General features: G+C 44.3%; 1 protein-coding gene across 1 annotated transcript; it reads right to left on the bottom strand.

Moving 5' to 3' along the window:
- Nucleotides 1-23,607, bottom strand: ift122 (intraflagellar transport 122 homolog (Chlamydomonas)). Its single transcript, XM_036533248.1, has 29 exons — nucleotides 23,471-23,607; nucleotides 22,664-22,730; nucleotides 22,435-22,519; nucleotides 22,255-22,333; nucleotides 21,936-22,012; nucleotides 21,657-21,723; nucleotides 21,287-21,433; nucleotides 20,379-20,454; nucleotides 19,343-19,534; nucleotides 18,827-18,965; nucleotides 18,256-18,458; nucleotides 17,221-17,358; nucleotides 16,841-17,005; nucleotides 16,235-16,432; nucleotides 15,837-15,977; nucleotides 14,987-15,040; nucleotides 13,672-13,833; nucleotides 12,935-13,101; nucleotides 9,900-10,071; nucleotides 8,500-8,602; nucleotides 7,286-7,426; nucleotides 6,943-7,040; nucleotides 6,280-6,380; nucleotides 4,909-5,074; nucleotides 4,402-4,513; nucleotides 3,352-3,480; nucleotides 1,637-1,713; nucleotides 1,224-1,388; nucleotides 1-267 (listed from the first exon to the last, which is right to left on the bottom strand). Exons 1-29 carry the CDS (start codon nucleotides 23,527-23,529, stop codon nucleotides 184-186), a joined length of 3,564 nt encoding a protein of 1,187 aa, XP_036389141.1. The 5' UTR covers nucleotides 23,530-23,607; the 3' UTR covers nucleotides 1-183.

Below are 23,607 nucleotides of genomic sequence, written 5' to 3'. Positions count from 1 at the left end.
AACCTGATCCATTTAATCCTATCATGTTGATCGGCTGGAGCAGTGCTTTTGTAACGGACCGTAATGACCATGGTGAAATTGTCACCTGAGTAAAGGGGGAAAATGCAAAACAGAAAAAAAGATGCAGAGATAACATTTGATGGGAAAATGTTGTGAATGTCTCTCATGACTGATGAGGCCCTCTCAGTTCTCGTCGATTGGCCGCCGGCAGTATGGACAGCAGTTGTGCTGCAGGACCAGGAGCTCATAGTCCTCACTGTGGAACATCTACGGAGAGAAGAGTGAGACCATGAGGTTTTAGAGGAACCAGTATAAAGGAAATGGTAATAATGAGGGAGGAGCTACACCGCTAGGACACAGAGGAAACAGGAAACGGCAGTGAGGAGGGAGGGAACCAGGAACAGCCCAGGAAAAACAGAACACACCACTCAGCAGGGCCACAGCACCAAGGAGAGAGGACACAATTAAAAATACAGCAGAAGCAGATTCACTACTGTCATGCAGCCATGGCTTAAAATGGTGCAATAAAAGTACAAAAATAGCTCTGGTGAAGGCAGAAGCTCCTGACTCTCAACTATTAGCAGTAAGATCATTATTCACTTGGTTGACACCAATTCTAATGGTCATACGTAGCTAATCATTCAGAACCAAACCACGTGTGACACTGGTGTGAATGTTGGCAAGACTGTGTTTAAAGTTTACTGTTTGCTTTGTGGTTCCTGACTCAAAACAGAGGAACCAGGAAGCAGTGATTTGGACAGACCACAAAGGAGATAGGAAACGGAACACAGGAGACAGGACCGCACACAAAAGAGACTGGGAGCAGCACTGAGGAAACAGCACTGAGGAGACAGGAAACAGCAGAGGAAACCAAAAAGGTCTCAGAGAGTCTTCGCTAACCTGTGAGCAACACAGCAATGCACAGCTTATTGATAATAACACCTCTGAATGTGGTTTGACGAGAACATCTAATGACTAATACCTTATTACTGCTAAATTAAGGTCTAGCATTTTTAAAGGGGTCATAAAGACTTGCAGAGCAGCTAATGCCCAAATGCCACACGTACGCTGGATTTTACACTATGTGATCATCTTCTTTCAAAACGTGAAACTGCATTAACCACATTAACCGCCGTCTTCTCGCTCTTGCGAACCAAAGTGGCGGTGTAGCTGTGATTCAGGCCCAGGCCTTGTGTGAACAGAAAGAGGGGTCAGTGCGGTACCTGGAAGCAGGAGGGGCACATGGTGATGCTGACGTCGGGCAGCAGGGAGCGGTAATACTGCCAGCTCAGGGGCTTGGGCCAGCGCTTGATCAGCACGTCCCTGCGGCTCATGGACCGCAGCACCGCCCTGCTCACCACCACCGGCACGAACTCCGAGCCACCTTGCTGCAACCACCGACACAGAGATGTTTGAGCGTGTTTTTTTTTAAGAGGAGAAAATCCATTCTTTTGACATTACATACTAAAAGTTTAAATCTTACAAAGGTTTAAAACAGACTGTGCCATATATTTTACAGCTTTACTGACTGATAATCCAGCTAACTGATAACATGACCATTTCAACGCATCTGTAAGTACTGACATGAGTTGTGGGGGGGGGGGGGGGGGTTTCTTTTCCATTTGTGTCTCCTCACCTCAAAGCTTAGCTTTGCCATGAAGGGGTCCTCCTCTGGATCATCCACACTGTCATCCAGCTTTAGGGACTGGGATTCTGACAATGTTAAGAAATATTTTTCAAGAAGAAAAGATTTTAAGCCTACACTTTATGTTCTGAAACCTGTATGAGGGAGTGGATGTTTCTCAAGCTAGATAAACACAGGATTGCTTTTCCAGGTCTTTCCACTGCTCCAGCAGCTATGCAGAGACAATGCCTTTCAAATTTCTGCAATTTCTGTATTGAGAGGTTGACATTCTCATGCAATATTCACATTCTTTTCAAAACAGAGACAAATACTCATCACTTCCGTAATTACAGGTAGGCTTATCATGCTCTGACACAGACAAAACCAGTGTTCTTCTAACGTAGTGAATGTAGTTGTATAGAAAGAGTACGGTACAAAGTGGTATGAATGACAGAAGTATTATTTTATTAAGAGACAAATTGAATTATTGAAAAATGTATTTTTCATAAAACTGTAGGCACAGAATGGCAACTAATGATCTGAAGGGATCAATTGTTTAAGGCTTAAAAAAGGCTGTGGCCTTCAGCCACCATAAAGAAACATGGTGCTTTGAGAAATGTTTTTGAATATCAGTAAGGAAATTTGGAGACTGAAACTCAAATCCAAATTCCTATGACAATATTGTTACTAAAGAGACATTCTGTTCTTTGTGGTAGAAGTGAACTCAAAGCAGAAGCCCAAGAAGTCAAGAATTATATTAAATATGTCATACGATCAAAATGCTGACTTTCAAAACTTTCCAAACAAAAGTAACCAGAGCAGTACTTAGCAATGGTTTGGTCTTCTGACAGCAGACTTTAGAGGAACTTTGGGGGCACTCCTGTGAAAAATATTTAATCTATCTTTAACAAACTAATGAAACTATAACAGTATACGATAACCTAAAACCAACTTTAAGAGTTTTCTTGAAAGTCACGTACATGACATTTGTTCCTCCTTTTCCAAACACACCAACAAGACTGTCCTTCAACTGCTGCTTGATGGCTGCTTGGTTTAGTCCAACTGAACAGTTTTCCTGAGTTTAATTTTTCATGGAGCATCCCTCAGTGCCCTTGAAGGCAGGCCGCCTAATCCGCAGGGCTAAAAGGTTTGCATCATTAGGACTAGGGACAAGAGCTACAGTAAACCTATTAAGTCTGAAGGTTAAGATGACTTAGGGGTGAAAGCTTACCACGCTTAAGCGAATCAGCACCAGGATAACCAAAACACCCTCTCATGGCCAAGGGGCTGGGAGAGGACCTGAATCCACAGCACTGATGTGCGGTGAACAGGAGAGGCCTGGTGTACAGGAAACAGACAAAGCCTCTGACAGCCAAGCAGAGACAGAGCTCCCGCCCCTCATGCCACCCCTCTCTCTCCAGCCGGCTGAGGCCAACCCCCCCACCCCTCGGGGGTACACACACTTTTCACACACGACCACTCTCAGCAGCTCTCATCATGCCAGATAAGGTCACAGCATGAGCAAGCACTGCTGCAATTCTGTGTCGCAAGACCATTAAGAGGGAGAGGAGCCCAGCTGGGCCAGGCCCCTTTCCCAATGAGCCTCGCTGACTGTGATTGTTCACAGGCCTTGTTCGCTGAGGCACTGCTGGGTTACGGGTTTTGCGAAAGAGTGAGTGCTGTGCTGGATTACACAGGCAGGGAATGCTGGGTCACAGAAAGGATACCACCGCTGCTCATCTCCTGCCACCTGGCTGCCTTCCTGTCCACGGGTGGAACCTCCAGGTCAATGAGCGACACCGCCTCCTCATCGCTGATGCCCTCCTCCAAGTAGAACTCCACCAGGGGAAGGACCTCTGCAGCAGCGCACACACACACAGAAACATACACACACACACACACACACACACACAGAAACATACACATCAGGACCCTGTTCTCAGCCAAACGCTCCAAGTGCCATGTCCACCTCCACCCCTTAAAACAAGCAGCAGACCTCTCTTAACCTTGCGTCACTGCTTAATTCTTTCATGCTAACTCATGGTAGCTCATGGTAGCGATCGATAGCTCACTCCACTGCAGCGCTGAGATGTGCTTTACAGGATATGAAACACACTTCAGCCTGGTCTCCCGCCAGCACGGCTCTAGGGCCACTTCACAGTCCGATACACTCTGGTAGCGGACATGATGTATTAGTGCCCCGAGTGGCTGCTCTCTAAAAAGAAGCAGGCCATATTCCCATGGAACACTTTCACATCTGCTCGTGAACGCTGCAGTCACTACCGCCCTTCCACGCCTGTGGCCAGTGCCCCTGTGGGGGCTTGTGAATGACACATACTGCAGTTTCTTCATAGGGGTACAGTCAGGTAATTTTTGCATGAATGCATTTCTTACATTCAGAGGGTCTCAGAGAGCAGCTCTACCCTCTTCTCTTTAATGCACGACATTGACTCTCACTGATATCTTGACATCTCCTCTAACTTGGGACTAATTTGGCGCTACTCCCGTAATCACTGACTGCTCAAACCATGGATTGTCTCCTCCTATAAAGCATGACTTTCCTCTTTAACCGTGATTTGACTTTGCCTATAACTGCACACTAGGTTTAGGAGAATTTGCTTGAATTTGTTGCTGTGGAAAATTCTCATGCACGTACGTGTCTCAACAAATAAGGCACCTACTCATCACATAATTAATGTGACAACAAATCTCAGGCTCTAAGTAGCTGAAGCGGAAAATGAGAGCTGTGATGCGCGGCTGTCACAGGTGCCGCTCACCGTAGGACGAGGCGGAGAAGATGAAAGGCTGTCTGCAGTTGATGCACACATTGCCCTGGTTGTTCAGCAGCGGGTTGTTTGTGGAGCAGCGATAACACATGGGAACAAGGTCCTGCAAAACACACAAACACACACACACACAGCTGTAGCACTCAGCGGCAATACAAATGGCAGGAACACACGTGAAACCGTGATGCAAACAAACAGCACTGTCAGTGCCTAACACACGCTCACACATTCACACCAGCAGGCAGATGCAGCACCGAGGTGAGATTCTATCACAGAGACACATGTTAACACACCTCTATATCACTTATAGGTGGCATCTCATTAAGGCATAACACTCTGTGCTCATTTTACCACTCTCTAATCTCAGGCAGGATGGGTATGATACATAAATTAAAAGTGAAGACTTCGACCAGATGCAGCAGCTTTCTAAGCTCAGAGTGAGTTCACAGAGCCTGTGAGGCGCCTGTGCTCCAGACGCATGCTGGGATAGGGTCCCACCTCGCTGTCGTGGAAGGGCTTGGAGCGGACGGTCAGGCTGCCGAGCTCCATGGACTCCTGGAAGCAGGCGGGGATGCGCAGGCCCTGCAGCTTCTCGTAGGCGTGGCGCGCCAGCTTGAACGCGCCCAGCGCTTTGCTCTGCTTCGCCAGCGCATACAGAGTGTTTCTGGGTCTCTGTTAAGGAGCCGTCACTCAACCACAGCCTGTACTTAAGACTATGCTTAACACACTGTACAGGTCTGATTTCTACCTCATACTGGGGTGGCAGTGTAGCATATTGGTAAGGAGCAGGGCTTGTAACCCAAAGGCTGCTGGTCCAATTCCCTGCTGGGGCACTGCTGCTGTACCCTTGGGCAAGGTATCTAACCCCAAATAACCCCCCCGCTGTATAAATGGATATGATGAGGAAAAAAAACTGTAACCTATGTAAGTTGCTCTGGATAAGAGCATCTGCTAAACGACAGTAATGTAAATTCTCACTGGGGCTACGCATGTGTGTGCCGTGACCTGGGCTTGTAGGGCCCAGGCCACAATGAACCCCACTTCCACAAAAGACTTTTCTCATGGGGAGCCCTACTGAAAATAGCACAAGGTCAATCATTTGCAGCTGCTGAGCTAAATGGTATTACTCCATTAGTTAACACAGCAGTTGTCCTAATTCGCTCAGCCCGATCCATGTTGGGATTCTAAATACCTTCGCTTGTCCTTTTATGTTTGCTTACATCACGTACAGCAGGCTAATTAAAAAAGATCAATACAAAGCCTGGTGAGGGAAAAACCTGCAGTTCAAAGTCTCAGAAGAGCCCCTGTTGCAGGAGGCCAGCTGTTTAACTTTATTTGTTTCTGAAGGGCCTCGCTTCCCTTCCTTGTTATTGCCGGCTTCAGGACGGCGTTCTGGGCGAAGTAATCAAGGCTTTGTTTTGGTTACAGAAGATGTGCCTCTTCCTGGCGTCTTCCTCTCCATCTCGTTTACTCGCTGCTCTGTTTATTTGCGCTGCCCTATCTGTGCCAGCGGCCTTACACCAGTTCTTTCCTCCACGGAGGTTATCACAGGGGGCCAAGGACCCCCAGAAGGACAAATATATATCATTTTTACTCCAGGCTGCAAGGTACTAAGTATAAAAACTAACACTACCACTAAGGCACTAGGTGCTAATGTGGGAAATCACACCCTAATTTACTAATTATAAAAATTCATCAAAATAATTAACTATGAAAATCATTTTTGAAGTAACTAGCTTGTCATTAGAATGGATAATTAATGTTAAAGCCTAAAACATCAATGACAATGAATCCTGAAAGTACAAGTGAAGGTTTACAGTGGAAATACAGAGGGTATGAAAAGAGTCTGCTGCTGACAGAGAGGGATACACTTTGGAGATGCCCAGTGGCACGTCTTTGGTGAGGTTGTGCAGCAGGAACCTGGAGATGTTGAAGAGGGTTTCTGGGAGATGGGAACTGAAGGGTTCATCCTGGAAAAGGCAGACATAGTTATGTAGTAGCAGGAATTTGTTTTGGATTCTTCAGTTAGACCTCATGGGTATATTCCTTTCCAGTACATCACTACCTGATAGCTAATTTTGAATATGAAAACACGCAAGACTGTGTTCACAGGAGCAAGAGCTGTGTGTTTAGTCACGGTTTGATCACTCATTGGAGTCGCGCTGGATGTATGTGTAAGATACAGATTTCCTGTTCTGGAATCAATCATAGGATTTCCCCAGTGTGAGGCTGTGACAACATTACTGTAAAACAAATACTAGACATAGTGACAGATTCCAGGAGCAGAAGGTGCCAAGCAGCAAAGGCAGATGACCCAGGGAACAGAGTCCGAAACAAGCTGAGAGTTTCTCACAGGAAGACAAGGCAGACCTAACCACAAACTCTGAATGGAGCATTAACCATGGCAAAGCCTCACTGTGTGCTGTCACTTTGAATGGAATAAACATTTTCCATGTAATATTCAAATGAAACGATAACAGTGGTAATGAACCCACTGTGTAATGCTGAATGGCGTGGTGAAAGTGGTCTTACTGTGTACCGCTGAATGGAATGGTAAACATGGTAAAGCTCAGCCAAGTGCTGGAACCTATGGAATTTCTTCAACATCTCTTCTTTCTGGCTCTCGTTCTCTGTGGCAAAGAGAAAACGAACAGCAAGATGGTTCCAGTTTGCAAGTCTAAAACACCTACAACACTAACTGTATCCTGCACTTCTGAACTATCAGCAAAGTCAGAAAACAGGTACAAAAAATGCAAACACTGAGAAAATATGTCAAATGCAAAACAACGGAGTGTTGTTTTTTAAGGCAGTCATAATTAAAAACGCTGGTATGCTGCTTTGGTTGCCAGCGTGGCGTGAGTGAGCGGGCTGCTACCTCGGGCGATGTCCAGACACTGCATGGACAGCATCCAATAGTAGTAGGCCGCGTCATTGAACCTGCTCTCCACTACTGCATTGTGGGTCAGCTGCTCCAGCACCTTCACCGCCTCACCCTGCCGCCCGGCCTTGTGGAATGCTGGGAAAAAAACAGCAACGCATAATTAGTTGCTGTGACACGGTGCCATAAAATGAGTAATTGCAGCGTTACAGGATCATTCTTCTTCATCAGGTCTAGACCAGCTCCACCGTCTGGGAGCCACGGGGGCCGATATGGGTTTCATTCAAGCTGGTCTCCCTGATACCACGTCCACTGTCCATTCATCAGCTAAAACTCCAAAGAGCTCTAAAGCATCCGTTACAGATCAGCCAAAGTCCCTGCCAGGGTTTTAAAGGCCCCTATAAAGCATGCACAGCTCTGCCTCTCCACTTAATATACTTGTCAAAGAGAATTTATACTTAATCTATTAAAAAGATGTTTTCTTACTTACTCAACTTTACCCTAACATAGTGGTTTACTGTATACTACAGCAAAATATTACACAAACGCCAATGCTTTAATATTTGGGGGGGAAGGAAACTATACTTTTCTTTACAGCAGTATGAATGCCTAATTAACAACAGGCCTGAGCCGTAACCTTACCAGTGACCTGTCGTGACTGTGTTTGGTTTAGGTCAGGATATATTAGTGGCAAATATTTGTTCATGCAGTGAGGAGGATAAAGTGGAGGCAGCTGCAGCTTATTAAAGTGAGCCCACAGTAACGATGATAAATTTCTGTTGTAGTCTGATCCCCATAATTCGGTGGTATAATTATTGCATGCTGCGCGTTCTGAGGAATTACTGTCACTGCATGCAGGTGAGGGGAGGGGGTGGAAAGTGGGTCTGAAGTCAATTATAATCAGAAAGTACAAAAGACAGTGCTGTTATACATCAGAATTACAGTCACTGATATCAAGCCCCATCCCTTCTCTGCTATAATAATAATGTCAAAAAGTCCTGTGCGGGAAAAACAAATAATATGCTCTACTTCTAATTACAAACATGTATGTGGTAATCATAATTATTGTACAGGAATACCCTCCAGCGGTGGATCGTGTTCATCTGAGCATGGTGTATAGAGTACGGGTTTGCAACAGTTTCATGGCAGGAGCACTTCCAAACTCTGGGGTGACGATGGAATGCTGCAACCTGATTGGACAAATGGCTTACCCTTCTGCGCTTCCTCAAAGCGGTCGTTCTCAGCCAGCCACTGGGCGTAGGGCACGTAGACCTCATCTCTGAACTGAGGGTGCTTCTCCACCAGCTCAAAGGCCTGCACAGATGGGAGGGGCAGGGATGGGTCATTCAGGTGTCTGTCTAACCTGAACAATCTCTGGCTCCATGTTTTTAACTTCGCCATCCCTCTTTGTCCAGTTAATGGAATATTATTATTAACCTATTCTGTCAGCTTAGCCAGAAAACTGCATCCATCCTTACTCATTTCCAGTGCACCAAACTGGGCTCCCAAACACAGGAAAATGGAGCGATACACAGCTCCAGTGCACCAGCTACACTTTCATCACTCTGACTGTCCCGTGTTAAATGCCCCTTCTGTTAGACTTCCCCTCACTGAGACATTTATCTTTTCCCCAGTCTTCTGACAATGTGAAACCTACTGCTGCTCTCAGCCCGAGGATTTGGCAAGCAGAGACCCAGTGAACAATCTGAGTGACAGCAAACATCCATTGACTGACTTCCCTTGCAATATAATCTCCTTGAACAGAATAAAAACCGTAATCATTCTGCTTAGAGTTAATGAATAAGCAAAATTAACCTCAAACCGTGCCAGCCTCATATAAATGAAATTAAATGTTCGCTTTTTCCATTTCTTGTGTTTTACAAAAAAAAAAATTAGAGTTGCTTTCAGCGAAGCCACATTTGTGCATAACTCAATTAAATACTTCAAATGCATTCAGGAAATGTAGCAATTCTTTGTCCCCCGTGGCATTCAGTTCCCCAGATGGTGAGACTGATTGAAAACAGCCTTAGATGAGTATTCTTGTGGGCTGTTGACACTGATGCTCACATTTACTAAGCACAAGAGATGTTTTAATAAAAATAATCACAACTGACATCTCTACACCGGTTTTGTTTAAGGCTCAAGAATACAACTATGAAACTGTACCTTTGTCCTTCATCAAAACAACTGAATTATATCTGACTTCTAAAACAATGTACTGATTAGTGGTGCAACACTTCCTACGTTTTACATTACATTATGTTACATTATTGGCATTTAGCAGATGCTCTTAACCAGAGCGAATTACATAGGTTACAATTTTTACATGTTATCCATTTATACAGATGGATATTTACTGAGGCAATTCTAGGTCAAGTACCTTACCCAAGGGTACAGCAGCAGTGCCCCAGCAGGGAATTGGAATTTTCAGTCACAAGCCCTGCTCCTTACCACTATGCTACACTGCCAACCTGTTTTAAGGGAAAACTACAATCATTCCCTTTTTACCCACTTGACTCCCAGCACCATCCCTGTGTTTGGCGACAGACATGTCCCACAGGGATATTGGGGAGTGTGGCCGTTCTGCAGGTGTGTCTAGGCGCGCCCTCACCTCGTCCCAGTGACAGGCGTCCACATGCAGCAGGACCAGCGCTCTCAGGTCCCCCATTTTGGAGTATGTCTCCGCCGCATAGCCGTGGTGCTTCAGCTTCTTGAAGTAGGACGCGCACTTCGCCAGCGGCTCCCGCTCGGCCTTGTCCAGCTTCCGGGCGATGTCAATCAACCTGCATGGGGGAAAGCGTAGAGGGGCAACGGTTTATGAGCAAGGCTGTGATTTTACCATGGAGGTCATGGTTCCTATGAAAACATGAGATGCCATGAGATACTAAAATTTGAATATACCATACAAAAAACATCAAGTAACCCCTACTGGCTGGGGCTCAACTACTAAGTCTACAACATTGTATGTAAATGCTGTATTGTATGACCTCACAGATTGGGCTGTTTCATGAAAACAGCTGTTAAACCTACACAACTATTTTTGAAAGCTTTTATCAACCTGCTGCCAATTTTTTTTATTAAAAGCCAACAGACTAAAAGGTCCTAACCAGGTTAACCTTCATCAATAAATGTGTCTGAGTCCACTCCTGCGTTTGAAGAGAATCTGGCCCTAATACAGCTGTGGTCTTTATCAGTATCTGCAAGGAGTTCAGATTGCAAGAGATTTTTTTGTCTTGATGACAAATGGCAGACGTGTGTTGCCAGGTTTTGTATTTATTCAAACCACATGCTGTTTCGGAAGAGGAGAAAGCTGTAACTGGAAGGACAGACATCTTATCCTAGAATAAGAATATGATTGGTGAAATTAACATTAAGGATGATAGCTGATTTAAAAAACTGTGCACTGATGTTATACAAAATCACATGAAATGCACCCACTTTTGTGACATATTGCATTATATATCTGTGTATAATTCTGTGGCTTGAAACCAAGGCTAAAAACAAATAGCAGATGTGTTCCTGGTTACCGACCCTACCGAATAATCCAGCCAACACTACTTCAATTGTATAGGTCTACATATACACAAGTATTGAACCCAACCCTACACTCCACTCAAACAAATATTTCTACAAGGACACCAGGAATTCCCAGCCACTGCATTTATTACATCTGGTTGCCTTTCACACTGATTCAGATTTAATGCTGCTTTCATTATTCTGTCACATTAAGCACATCACATAAACACTACACTTGAAAGGCAACATGCCGGTACACAAATACTACCAGCCCAGTGAAACTGTACATGCCAAGAGGATGATGACAGTCCAGTAGGTCCACTGATCCTGAAGACCAGATGACCAGTAAATCAGAAAATCCTTGTCAGTTTTGGTCTTACCAGCATTACTGGTTTGCTTATCAGAATGCACAAAGAAATGTACTAGTTAGCTAATATTAGATAACAATAAGTATTTCAATAAACATTACATTCACATTAACTCTGATATTGTGCATTGTGATAAATTAGTGAAGACTGAAATGCGCGATGAGCAGGATAATGCGAAAGGAGACTGCATCCCAGTCCTCCCCTTCATTATGCAGCTTCGGAAACACATTACTGCTGCTCGACTACAACACTGTTACTGACAGCTACATGCACAAGGCAAGCCAGGAGGTGTACTGTAGATCTTTATCACTGGGAACTCCATTAACTATGCTATTCAAATCACATTCTCAAAAAGGAAAGTTGATATTTAGCTATATAAATTACTTTTCTTTATACTTCTGTATTTTTTAAAATAAAAATTTCCTCGGTGCTAAATCGGTGCTAAAATTCCTCATCCATAACCATAAAGCAAAAAAAATTAAAACAAACTGTAAAATTCCAACCTGCCTACAGCATGCTATTTTTCTGTTGAATGAATAGGAAACACATGTAATTATTTATTTGGCCTAATTACCTGCGTCCTGCCCTTGACATTTTCAAAAAATTCCAGCGCAGCTCATAGCCCTATTTATAAGTTATTTACACAATGAAAAAAATCCCTGAAATGTGTATGCAGTGTCTTTGTATGAGCCTTCATTACCGTTCAGTTTTTAGCTCTTTTAGCTTTTTGCAGCCACACACCTCATCTTCAAGCTGTGACAAACTTCATGGCTGCTCATTCAGACTTCACAGAACTGTTAAGCTGACTTTTCAGAATCATCAGAACATGACCAGTATTCAGTTCCAGACTATGCAGGCTGATAACATTTAAGTGCAGATTATCAGCAGTGGGTGGGTTCCCAAACTGCTTCTGCACCCTGTGTGACATTACATCCCCACATCGTCGTGGGTAACAGAACAACAACTCTGTAAATAGTAACAGAAAGAATAAAGGACAGGAAGTCCTGCAAATTAAACGCAGAGCAGTTATGATTATGATTATCATCACAGTGTGGGAGACTCCTAAATTTGCATCGACTTGCCACGCTGTAGCAGTGAGAACACAGTGGAGACTGCAACAATGAGAAGTGCCGCGTCAGGAAGCATGTCTGCAGGGAGTCCTGATAGAGAGTCTTATCCCAATCCCCACATCCCGCCTGGCGCTCAGCCCTCTTTCCCATGACTCAATCATGGCCTCGGATCAACAGTTCCATGGCGGAAACGGAGGGAATACGCAGGCAGCGAGAGAGGCTGTTCCTGCCAACTGGTGCTCATGGGACTCAGCAAGAACTCAGAGATGGAGAGATTCTGATTACAGTGCTGTACTGTACATGCGCTCATAAGAAAGGACCTCAGTCAGTGCCATCCTAGTCAGATCTGGATTTTCCACTGGCACAGACCCACTCTTGTGTTAGCTGTGCCACTGCGTGGTAACAGTGGAATGCAGAGGGTGTGCGACAAAGACAGGCAGGGATACAGAGAGACAGAGAGAGAGAGAGAGAGAAAGAGAGAGAGAGCTTGAATAGCATTAAGCTTACACTCACTGGTCTGGGAGTGTTGTTAGCCTGGTCTGACACTGTTTCTCATTCAACTCGAATGGATACAGTTCTGCTCTTTAGTGCTGGAAGTCACTCTGAGTAAGAGTGTCTGTTAAATGAATGCAAAGTAATGTAATGTAATGAGGGAAGAGAGGGAGGCGGAGAGAGGCGCCGCTGTCACCCACATGTCCACCCAGCCGTGGTCCCCGATGATGTCGATGGCCTTCAGGTGTTCTCCGGCGGACAGGTACATCTCGGCGGCGGCCCGGGGCTCGTTGATGTTCTTGGCCCAGTCGGCCTGCTTTGTGATTAGCATCTTGGTGTCCTTGGGGTCTGCCGAGCCAAGGAACTCCTGCACACGCACATGTGGGTCAGGGTCTCTAGGAGGGAGCGAGGTCACGCTGCCGAACACAAACAGGGCTCCGGCTTCCCTTTCCGTGCATGCTAAACACAAGCCCTTCCAACCAGATGGCCGCTCAGTCGCAAAAATATACATCAGCCAGTACAAACACACATGGGGAAAGACAGCAAAGAATTGATCCTGTGTCATCATTTCTACCACCATGAAGGCCCTAAATATCAAAGACTGGCTACTGGAAAAAACACCCTCCCCTAAGATGATTCAACTTGCATTGACCCATATTTAAGGTTTTACATTAAACAGGAACATTGTTTTTCGCCAAATAACCCTGCAAGAAAGAAAAACACTTCTTCCCCTATTTGTACCAGTGATTAAATTACATATACTTTAAAAAAAATTCTACATGAAAGTTAAATAAGATAAGATAAAAAAGAGATGGCACCAGATAAAGTGCGGAGGTGCAGCCAACAGACAGCTTAGGGGGAACATTCACTGATCTGCTGCGAGACAAGCATGCATGAGCGAGGCGACTCGGGCTACTGCAGGTAAGGAGCGCCTCACCTTGGCATACTCAAACATGCGCAGGTCTGTGTACATGCTGAGGGCGCGCGGTTCGTTGCCCGTCTTCTTGTAGAGCTTGGCAGCCTCATGGAACTTCCCCTGGTAGGCATACACGTCTGCCAGGAACAGCTCATTGCTGCTCTCTCCCCTCTTCTTCCTCTCCTATAAATCCACCAGCAAAGTCACACACATACCAGTCATCATCTGCTCCTGAATGTGGCACAGACTGCAACGTGCACGCACGCACGCACGCACACACACACACACGCACACACACACACCCTCAGAAAAGCACAAGCACATGCACACACAAACACTCTCACTTCCCGTAAATGCACACAGACATACACACTCAGACATCCAGCTGAACCCCACTGCTTCAGGCATTTCTCCATTCATCTCTAAATAATTCTAAACATCAGAATACGTCATAAAAAAGGATTATATGCTTTTCCTGTTAATGCTTCTGTGCCAGAGGAAACATTAATGTTATTCATTCAGCTAGTGGAAGAAAACATATGATTACATCTATGCTTTAATGTTTTTCTTCTGATTGTACATCTCCCATAAGACAAAACGTCTTTACTTAAAAGCTGTGGTGACAGTGTGCTGCTGATTTAATCCTACAGGGAGGAATTGCGGTTGACTCCTTCATCAATCATCTTCATCGGTTCAGTTTTTCCTTCATTTTTTCAGCACTGTGATTGTTGTCAGATTGTAGGTGGGGAAAGGTTCAAACACAACTGTCAAAATTTAATAATCAAAACACAAATAAAGTGATCAGTCTGCAAGCAGCATGGTGTCCTGTCTGGTGTCCGGTATGTGAAAGGAAGCACAGGCAACCACACACAAAGGCTTGGCAGTAATTGCACTGGTCTCAACAGATTAAATCACACGGATTTTCCCAGTGTCTGTCTTCATGGGCCTCTCCCCACTGTGGCCTAACAGGCTCCCACACCCCTGCAGGACAAGTGCTACAAAACTGCTTTCAGGAAGGACAACGCCTGTGAATCATCACAACAGCCTAATCCCATCTACTGTGTCTTGGACATAAAAGCAGAGATCACTTTTACCAAGGGGGACCCATGCCTTCTGAGGTCATGTGAACATATTCTGCAAGTCAGCACTGAACGCATCATTCACACTAAAGGCAAAGCCGCCGTTGTGCTTCAGGACATATAAATCACCGTTATGTTAATAAATGCTATGGAAGACCGTGTCGGACGATCCCTCTGGTGCTAAGGTTCGGTGCCATTGAAGAGGAAAGTAATAACGTCCTTATGGAAAACCGACTGAAATCAAAGAGACCCCTTACCTCGATGCTATTTATGAGTTCCAGATAGCGCAGGTCCCGAACCCGGATGAATGCCTGGGGGGGAAAGACCAGGGAAATATGATGGAGAAATCCACTGAAGTGGGTCCCAATCCATCCAATTCTCCTATATTATGATTCTCTCAGCATTTAAGGTTATTCTGATTCAAAGTGAAACTTCAAACTCTCTTGGTATGTCTTCCTCAGAGGCAACAAGCTAGCAAATCTGCTGATATGTCAGTCAAGTGATCCCGTGTACCTGGATGAGGACTGTCTACACAGAAAGATGTGTGTGCACCATCTACTGGTGATAAATGGTATTTTTGCTATTAGGCTAATTCTGTGCACTGAAAGATTTACATATGTTTATTTACAGTACCAGTCAAAAGTTTGGACACACCTACTCATAGAACGGTAGTAATAGTAAAGACATCAAAACTATGAAATAACACAAATGGGATAATGTCATGACCAAAAAAGTGTTCAAATCAAATCAAGACTATCTGATATTTTCAGATTCTTCAAAGCAGCAAATCCCTGAGATATTTTGGAAAGAAAATCATACATAGGCATCAACTTCACTATATTTGTCTAAGAAACAAATTTCAAGACATTATCTTCATCAGGTGTGTCCAAACTTTAGACTGGTACTGTATACATCTATGCATGTTGAAATTCTACTTGTGCGTTTTAAGCATCACAGTTAATAATTCTTTGTCATTCCAGCTGGTGGTTCTTGGACGCCAGATTAGACTCTTTTGTTGCCTCCAAATACATGCACAAAACCATCTTAAGCTCTATGACCAGAAAGTCCACTGTAGACACCAGTGACTGGTGCAAAAGCCAGCCAAACCTTTTTCGCCGTATCAAAATCTAGTCCTTCCAGGGCCTCGGTGGCCAGGTCCCTCCAGTCACTGTCTGTTACTCCCAGGCAGGCGATCTGATAGGCCTCTTTGAACATCTTCCTCTCCAGGTACTGGTACATAGGAGCTGACTGTGAAAGAAGGGAGAAGAGAGAATTCAGATCTCACAAACAACCTGTATATCACTCAGACTGCAGACTCTCTAATTCAAATAGTAAGTATTCCTTAGTACCAGTAAAATATATCTTCCTTAACAACTAAATCTTACAACATCAGGCTGTACGGTGAGAGGGTTAATGAATAATAAATGAGGGTTAAAATGCGCATGTGAGGCGAGAATGGCGGTGCACTACTGCCTCTCAGCGCTCCTGAGTGAGTAGACCTTTACCTGGGGCACCTCCACCGCAGACATGGAGTACACGTGCAGGCAGAAGATCTTGGAGCCGTTGTAGCCCACTACAAAGCCCTGCAGCTTCTGCTGGTGCACGGGGAAGTTGCTGGCCTTGATGTTGAGGTAGCCGCTGCCGGAGAAGCACAGCATGTCCTCACACTGGGTGTTCCAGGCCACACTGTTGGCATTGGGCTCCTGGGGAAGGAGAGGACCAGGGGGTGAGAGTAGGTGGGCAGTATGCAGGCCAATAGGGGATGAAGCGGAGGCTGGGGTCATGTTTTCCCTCCTGTATTGCACCACATCCCACATTTGCTCAGCAGACGGCCTTATCCTGGATGACTTACATTGCTTACTTTTCTTGAAATCCATTCAGCTGCATTCATGTTGAATGAGCAAATCAGAATCAGTGCCTTGCTAAGGAGGCACCGCTCTGCCTGTGAAGTGAACCTCCAACTCCTTAAACACTAGCCTACACAGTCAGCTGGTTTCCTGGATCCCTGTCACCCACTCCTGGAGTAACCAATGTCTTTTGGCAGGCGTAGGGTATTAACATTTTAGAGGCTTAAAATACCACTCGCATCAGTTGCTGAATGAAGCTCTGACCTGGAAGAGGAGCTCCTTGGTGCGAATGTCATAGACCAAGCAGGTGTTGTGCTCATCTACCACGGCAAGTTTGTTCCGGGAGGCGCTCATGTCCAGGCAGCGAACTGAGGTGGACTGTTTCAGCAAGGTGATAGCAAACGGGTTGTCCACGAAGATCTTTAGGATCTGCAGAACAGGAATGCATGCAACACATATGTGGTCACATACAAACAGCACACAATGCAATCGTCATGTAATGTTACATGTACAGCATGTGTCCTGTAATCCTACAAAGTGTCAAGTTGATAGCCCAAAAAATCAAGGAAATCCACGACATTCATCATTGTGTTCCTCACGCATATCACACATATTATTTAGTGTTGTGCTCCTCAGACACTTACAGCTCCATTCTTCAGGCCCACCAGGAGCCCCTCCCTGCCGGGTGGCCCACCAATCACCTTGATGTAGCGAATCAGAGACTCCATCAGCCACTCCTTCTCCTTCACACTGGTGAAGGATAGACACTGCAGCCTCTTCTCCTGCAGGACCACAGCAAACACGGTCATAAGGCAGGTCAGAGTCTGGGCACACGCGGTCATAAGGCAGGTCAGAGTCTGGGCACACACGGTCATAAGGCAGGTCAGAGTCAGGGCGTGTGCAGTCACAAGGCAGGACAGAGTCATAGCAAACATGGTCACAAGGCAGGGAGTCAAAGCAAACAGTCACAAGGCAGGACAGTGTTACACTTAACATGGTCACAAAGCATGTCAGAATAGCCACAAATGCAGTCAACTATGAGTGAAAACTATGAGTAAGTCAAAACAAACTTCATAGCTGGTCAGAGGATACACTCTGGTGATATATAAAATAATGTCCTAATCCTACCCCTGCATTAAAAAAGGAAATCCTCTGTTGCATCAAAAAGATTGCCTCATCCCAACATGTTGTTTCATAAACCATAAGCCAAAAAATAAAAGGGAAAACCACCATGGAAAATAATATTTTCAGATTTGTGGTCATGTCTTCCTGAAAGTCTGCCTCACTTACACTGTCTGGAAAGAACCAAAAACCACAACACAGATGTGGGCCTTTTGGATACACATTACAGTAAAATATCTGATGCCAAACTCCATTTTCTGGGCATCGTCAGAGGTTGCCAAGGAACAGGGTTCAGAAAATATAGTGGGGTGCTCCCACAGTGTTTTACTAAATATTTAGTCTACAAGAGTGGGAAGCAACTAATACAAAGATGTGATTTACAGTCATTTGAGATGAAAACAACTTACAGTAACATAAGAAAACCAAACAAATTGTTTAATGCGCTCCACATGTAAATATAAGTCCAGTCAGTGGCCAAGTTCCTTGGCATAAATCCTGCCTTTCCAGGGACTTATTAGTGTAACAGCACTACGTGGCACTGTGGAACTCTATCTTACCTGGCAGAGGATTATGTGCTGTGAGCAGACCACCAGCAGGTTGCACTCAAACCTCCTGCAGATCTTCTCCTTCACGCGGTAGTGCATGTCAGAGGAATCGTCTGAGTATAGCTCATAGATCAAAATCTTCTCTGGCAGCTGGATGGCCAGGCGGTTCCTGTAGATGGCTATTTTCTTCACCAGCTCTCTGCACTTTATCCTCACTGCAGACAGATACAATCAGTGTGGTCAGCGCTGCTTGCGTCTCCTCATTCTCTTGATCTGCCATGAAGCAGTCACCATCTGGGCACTGACTCTGGACCCAGGACTAAATGCTGAATGCAAGATCTAGTCCATCTCCCCACCATCCCACCCAGACCCTGGTTTGTTCAGGGCTTTTTTTCTCCCCTTTAGACAGGTGAGAATGTCAGAGGCTTTCTCTTCTAATGGCTTTTGCTCATTATCTGCATCACACCCTGTTATTTAGTTATTCATACATAATAGCATAAAGTCACAAGATTTTCCAGATGAGGGGTATGCCTGAACAATTTCATCAGGCTTCTAACGTGACTCATTTTAAGAAAGGCTGTACCCTTCTGCTCGGTGATAAGGTGCTGCACGATGACGTCGGTCATGCTGTCCCTGTAGGCATAGCGGTCCTTATAAAGCCCATGAACAGTGCTGAAGATGAGCTGGTAGAAGGCGATCGTTCCATCCTGGCAGCCAAGTACCTGGAGTGGACATTACACCTATTACACATTATGCTACTAACACTTTAGGCAACTGTTAAAATATTCCCAATCCTAAAAATATGCATGGGCTTAGACTTTCACAGCCTGAACAGCACCTTGTCATTTTTCACTGCATACATGATTTGACAACTTGTTTCCGTCCTCCCTGAGTTTAAAGGTAGAGATGCCTTCAGAGCATATCCTGTTAGTGACACTGCTGTTTTAAATTATGGCATTCCAAAGCAGTTACTTTCACACAGATTAATCACAGTTCAAGATGGAATTTCTGAAAATAGAACAAGCACAGAAATCTATGCGAGCAGGCTTGACTCTCTTCTCAGAATATTCCTCGGAGGCCAGTCATTCTGGGAACCTACCACATAGTTGGAGTCAGGTTTGACCCTGCAGGTCCAGACCCAGGAGTTCTGCTCTCCGACAGTGCCCAGCCGAACCCCATCTTTAGTGTAGAGAGAGGCCTGCTTGTCAGAGCCCCCCATGACAATATACTCCCCCTTGGAGAAGTAGCTGACGCAGCAGGGATCGTAATTCAGGGTCCTGTCCTTCCCGATCTGCAAGCATGCAGAGTATGTTGAGCCAGGAATCATAAGGGAGACATTTTACACTGAAGCAAAGAGATCACAGACATGGGTCCTCGTCCTTTTGGAAGGCCATGGGTCGGCAGATCAAAACATTCAATTCTGCTGTCGCTTCAGTGTCTCACAAAAAATTCTCTAAATAGGCTCTATTGTGCTGGCTCTTTTAGTCTATTTGTGCTCTGTCATATCAGCTCTCTGCTGGACATCTGGTTCTCCTCAGACTGAAACATGTTAGGCCGATACTCAAATGGATATTTTTTTTCTAAAGAAACCACTTATAGCAGGACGTCTACTCTATACTATTCAAAGAACATTAAACACAACAGCATGCTCACTTGTCAAAAAAAATTCTGAAGAATGTTCATAAATCTAGTGTTTTAGGGCACTGTGTTATATAACACAGACTCATATGTGAGCGGTCTGTTTCCCAAAAGGATTAGGGGATAGAGCAGCAATGAGATTACTCTCAGCGTAAAGGATAAACATTTCATTTAAAAAGGCATGTAGTTTCAGTCAATGCTCACTTACAAACTGTTACATGATGAACACAGGAAATTAATACCTAAAAAGTGTTGTTTTACTACACTATTTCCATATTTCAGTGTCCTTCTATATTACATATTAGCTGAATATTTAGGGAAGCATAACAGGTTAAGTACCCTTTTCATGGCTACAGCAGCATTACATAGGGAAATCAAACCCTCCTGTCAGTTCATTCCACTTACCATTACTCCAATCTGCTGTCTATTAAGTACATCTCCACACTACTACCTGTTATCTATTAGGACAGATTTGACTGTCCCACCCCACAAATTACCTGTTTGCCACTGAGCTGGTAGAAAGACAGCCGCTGCCCCCAGTCTGCCACAGCCAAGATGTCATTGTGCTCATCCCTGTTCAAAGTAAGGGTAAAAGGGTAAAGAAGTGTTCTCCTTCACTGCACCTAAAAGCCAACACTGGAGGAATATCAGCGTGGCACGGCATATTCCTCTGGTTGGTCAGAAATAGTTTGGGAGTCTATATCTAGGTCTATTACTAGGCTGTGACAGGAAAACGTGTTATACTCTCTAACTCAAGGAAAGGGTTTGGTTGATTGTACAAGTTAAATACTGTTTGAAATATTTTCATATCACCTTGTGATTATAAATTAGCAAACAGTGGATGCTTAAAACAGATTTACTATCTGGCAAAAGTGACTGTTTAAAACTTAAACAGAGAGACTGTGCTTGGTCAGAGGAGTCAATAATTACAAAAAGACTATATTACAAATTGCTCTCTCATTCCACCCCTCCCTCAGCAACACTGATGTCAGAAAAGTGCAAGCACATAGTTCCACACATTTTGCAAAATGTTAATTTGCTAAACACTGATCTGTGATCAGCATCACTTCCGTAGGCTGTGACAAATGGTGTGAAGTGGAACACAACACGAACTGATGGTCCCTGCAAACCTGATAATGCTTTGTGCATCCAAAAAAATACTTTCCTGAAATTTAAAATGTCAGATAACCTGTGCCCTTTAAGCAATACTGAAGTGCAGCAATCCTGGCTGTTGAGACATGGGGACTTGGAGGTAATGGGGTAGTTGATTCACAGTGATCCAGGAGATGGGGGCTAGGGGTAAAGCTGGTTCATAATGTGCATGTTTTGAGTGGGGTGATGGGTGTGTGCCCCACATGAAAAATACTGGGAGGGGCATAGGTGACAGGAGATATTGCTCACATACTTTGAGGGATTCCAGGCGATGGACCAGATAGGAGAGGCAGAGCCTCCAGGACGCTCAATCTTCACCTTCTCTTCCCCGTTCTTGTTGCGAATGCTCACCACCCCATTCATCATCCCCAGGGCAAGGTACTGCCCGTCATTGGTCCACCTGAAATCACATGACCCCATCCCTAAGAGAAGCTATTCCAATACAACAAAGCGAGAGCTAATATCGTTCACATACAGCAGGCTTTATCAAACACCACAATCATCAAATAATAATCACCACAACAATAATATAATATTTTACAATGAAACGGTAAAGGAGTAGAAGCATAACAAATTCACATTTTTGCACAACATTTAGATTGTAAGCAAATCCTCAAACTGACCCACAGCATGTGATCTTGCTGCTGACTTTGTGCTTGGAAACAGACTTCTGCTCTGGAGACCAAAGGCCTGAAAACAATGACACACCACACTCTGTCAGCTCCACTGTGACAGTTCATCTGATATTTCTCACGAACATGGTGGACACGGTGCATTTTCTGTATATAAGAGCTCTTTCTCTCCCTACGCATAGACATGGTTGATAGAGTTCACTGATAAAGAATGTGCCACAGCGGGTGACAGTGCCGAGGAGAACTGATTGACAAAGAAAAATCACTTACCGAAGTCTCCAGAGGAGCAGGACGCCAGCTGGTGTGTGACAGGGTTATAGGCGACACACTGAATTGAGTCATTGTGACTGGGTAAAGGCCAAAGACAAAAAAATACAACATTATCACCTTTGATGTAGACTTAGGATGTTTACGTTTAATGTAAAGATTTTAAAAATGTAGGACAAATCTAGGAAGGCAGTGTTGGATCTAATTCTTGACACAACTCCTCAGCTGACAGCAAGACAATGATCATCAGGCAAGACGAAGTCAGTTATACGTGGAGTATGGAATATGGGGAGCATGCATTGGTTTGAATGGCACGACTCACGTGTATTTCAAAATGCCCTCCAGTTTGGAAGTCCAAATGATGATGCTTTTGTCAGCTGATCCTGAAGCAAATCGTTTTCCTTGAGAAATATGGGGCCCATATGTTAGATGCTTACTATACACATGTTAAATGATTAATATACAGAATGTAAATAATCAAGGCATAGCACTGTGAACTCACCATCTCTGGCATAGGCCACACAGTAGACAGTGTCTTTATGTCCTTTCAGGGGCTGTATAAGCGTTCCATCTGATGTGTCATACACCTAACATGTGACAATGTTTTATAATCAAACCAAAAATTCATCCAATTCACGTCTTAGTTCGTTAATGCTTCCATTAAAGGGAAAATATTTGAACTGAAAATGGCAACAGCATTACAGGAAAAAGGATGCTGCAATAGAACATACCAGCACCCGGTTTCCAGCAGCTACTATGAGCTGAGTTCCATCTGGCTTGAAGGCGAGGTCATAAATGCTGTAGAAACAGACTTCCGTCACCACTCTCACTCAAAAACCTTTCAGTTTGCTCACTGCAGAGGTTAAATACTCCCCGTTTTGGTGAAAATGACTTAAGAATTTAGCGATGTAAAGTCACAAAATAGTTAGCTATACTGTTCATTACGAAAAATAATCAGTTTATCAAACAATATATAATCAATAATATATCGAAATCCATTTCTCTTTCTATTATTTTTATTTAGCTAATTCATTAGCAATGCATTACTGTTATGTATTGCCATTCATTACATTTTCATTTTTTATTTTAAATCAGAATCAGAAATCCGGCAGCTTGTTTTCAAGTTGCGAAAGTACTGCAAGTAAGTAAATTAAGTCAGCTACATCAGAATAAACCAAGGTATCATGCCATAGCTGTTATGACACTGACAATAATGAATTGCTAAGGCTAGCTGACTAGTCAGTCTTAAGTAAGTTAAAGGGTAGCAAGCTAAACTACTTACGATAGTGGAAATATGTGAAAATGTCATACACCACATAAAAGCAACCATACTGCTTGTTTATCCGATTATATTCTACATTTCAATCTGGCAACTACAACATGCGTTTTAACAGGAGAATCACCAACAGTTTACATGGTAACCGCCGTTGCTATCCACTGCCAAAGGTAGTCAGCTAACTAGCTCGCTAGCCTCACTGCAGCAACAGGCCTGAAATGCCTCTACTACATCTTTGCGAGAAAATCAAAAGCCTTCCTACCATTGTTCTACCTTGTCCCGGTCGTGCACTTTATCTATCCATGTAGGAACCGCTCTCATAGTGGTTTATTTCAGTTAAGGCAATGCAAAACACCACGTCGCTTACACTCTGAAACGCTAGGTAGCAACCTAGCGGGA

The sequence above is a fragment of the Megalops cyprinoides genome, chromosome 7 (assembly GCF_013368585.1).
Source record: "Megalops cyprinoides isolate fMegCyp1 chromosome 7, fMegCyp1.pri, whole genome shotgun sequence".
Taxonomy (NCBI): domain Eukaryota; kingdom Metazoa; phylum Chordata; class Actinopteri; order Elopiformes; family Megalopidae; genus Megalops; species Megalops cyprinoides.
Note: the sequence above shows the minus strand (reverse complement) of the source record. Positions and strands in the feature narration are given on the sequence as shown.

Excerpts from the sequence above, each read along its gene's own strand:
- ift122 (XM_036533248.1), bottom strand. The coding sequence starts at position 23,529 with ATGAGAGCGGTTCCTACATGGATAGATAAAGTGCACGACCGGGACAAG. Across the intron at positions 15,041-15,836 it reads ATTTTGATACGGCGAAAAAG|GCATTCATCCGGGTTCGGGA; the intron begins GTTTGGCTGGCT and ends TTTCCCCCCCAG. Across the intron at positions 268-1,223 it reads TGTGCCCCTCCTGCTTCCAG|ATGTTCCACAGTGAGGACTA; the intron begins GTACCGCACTGA and ends TTCTCTCCGTAG.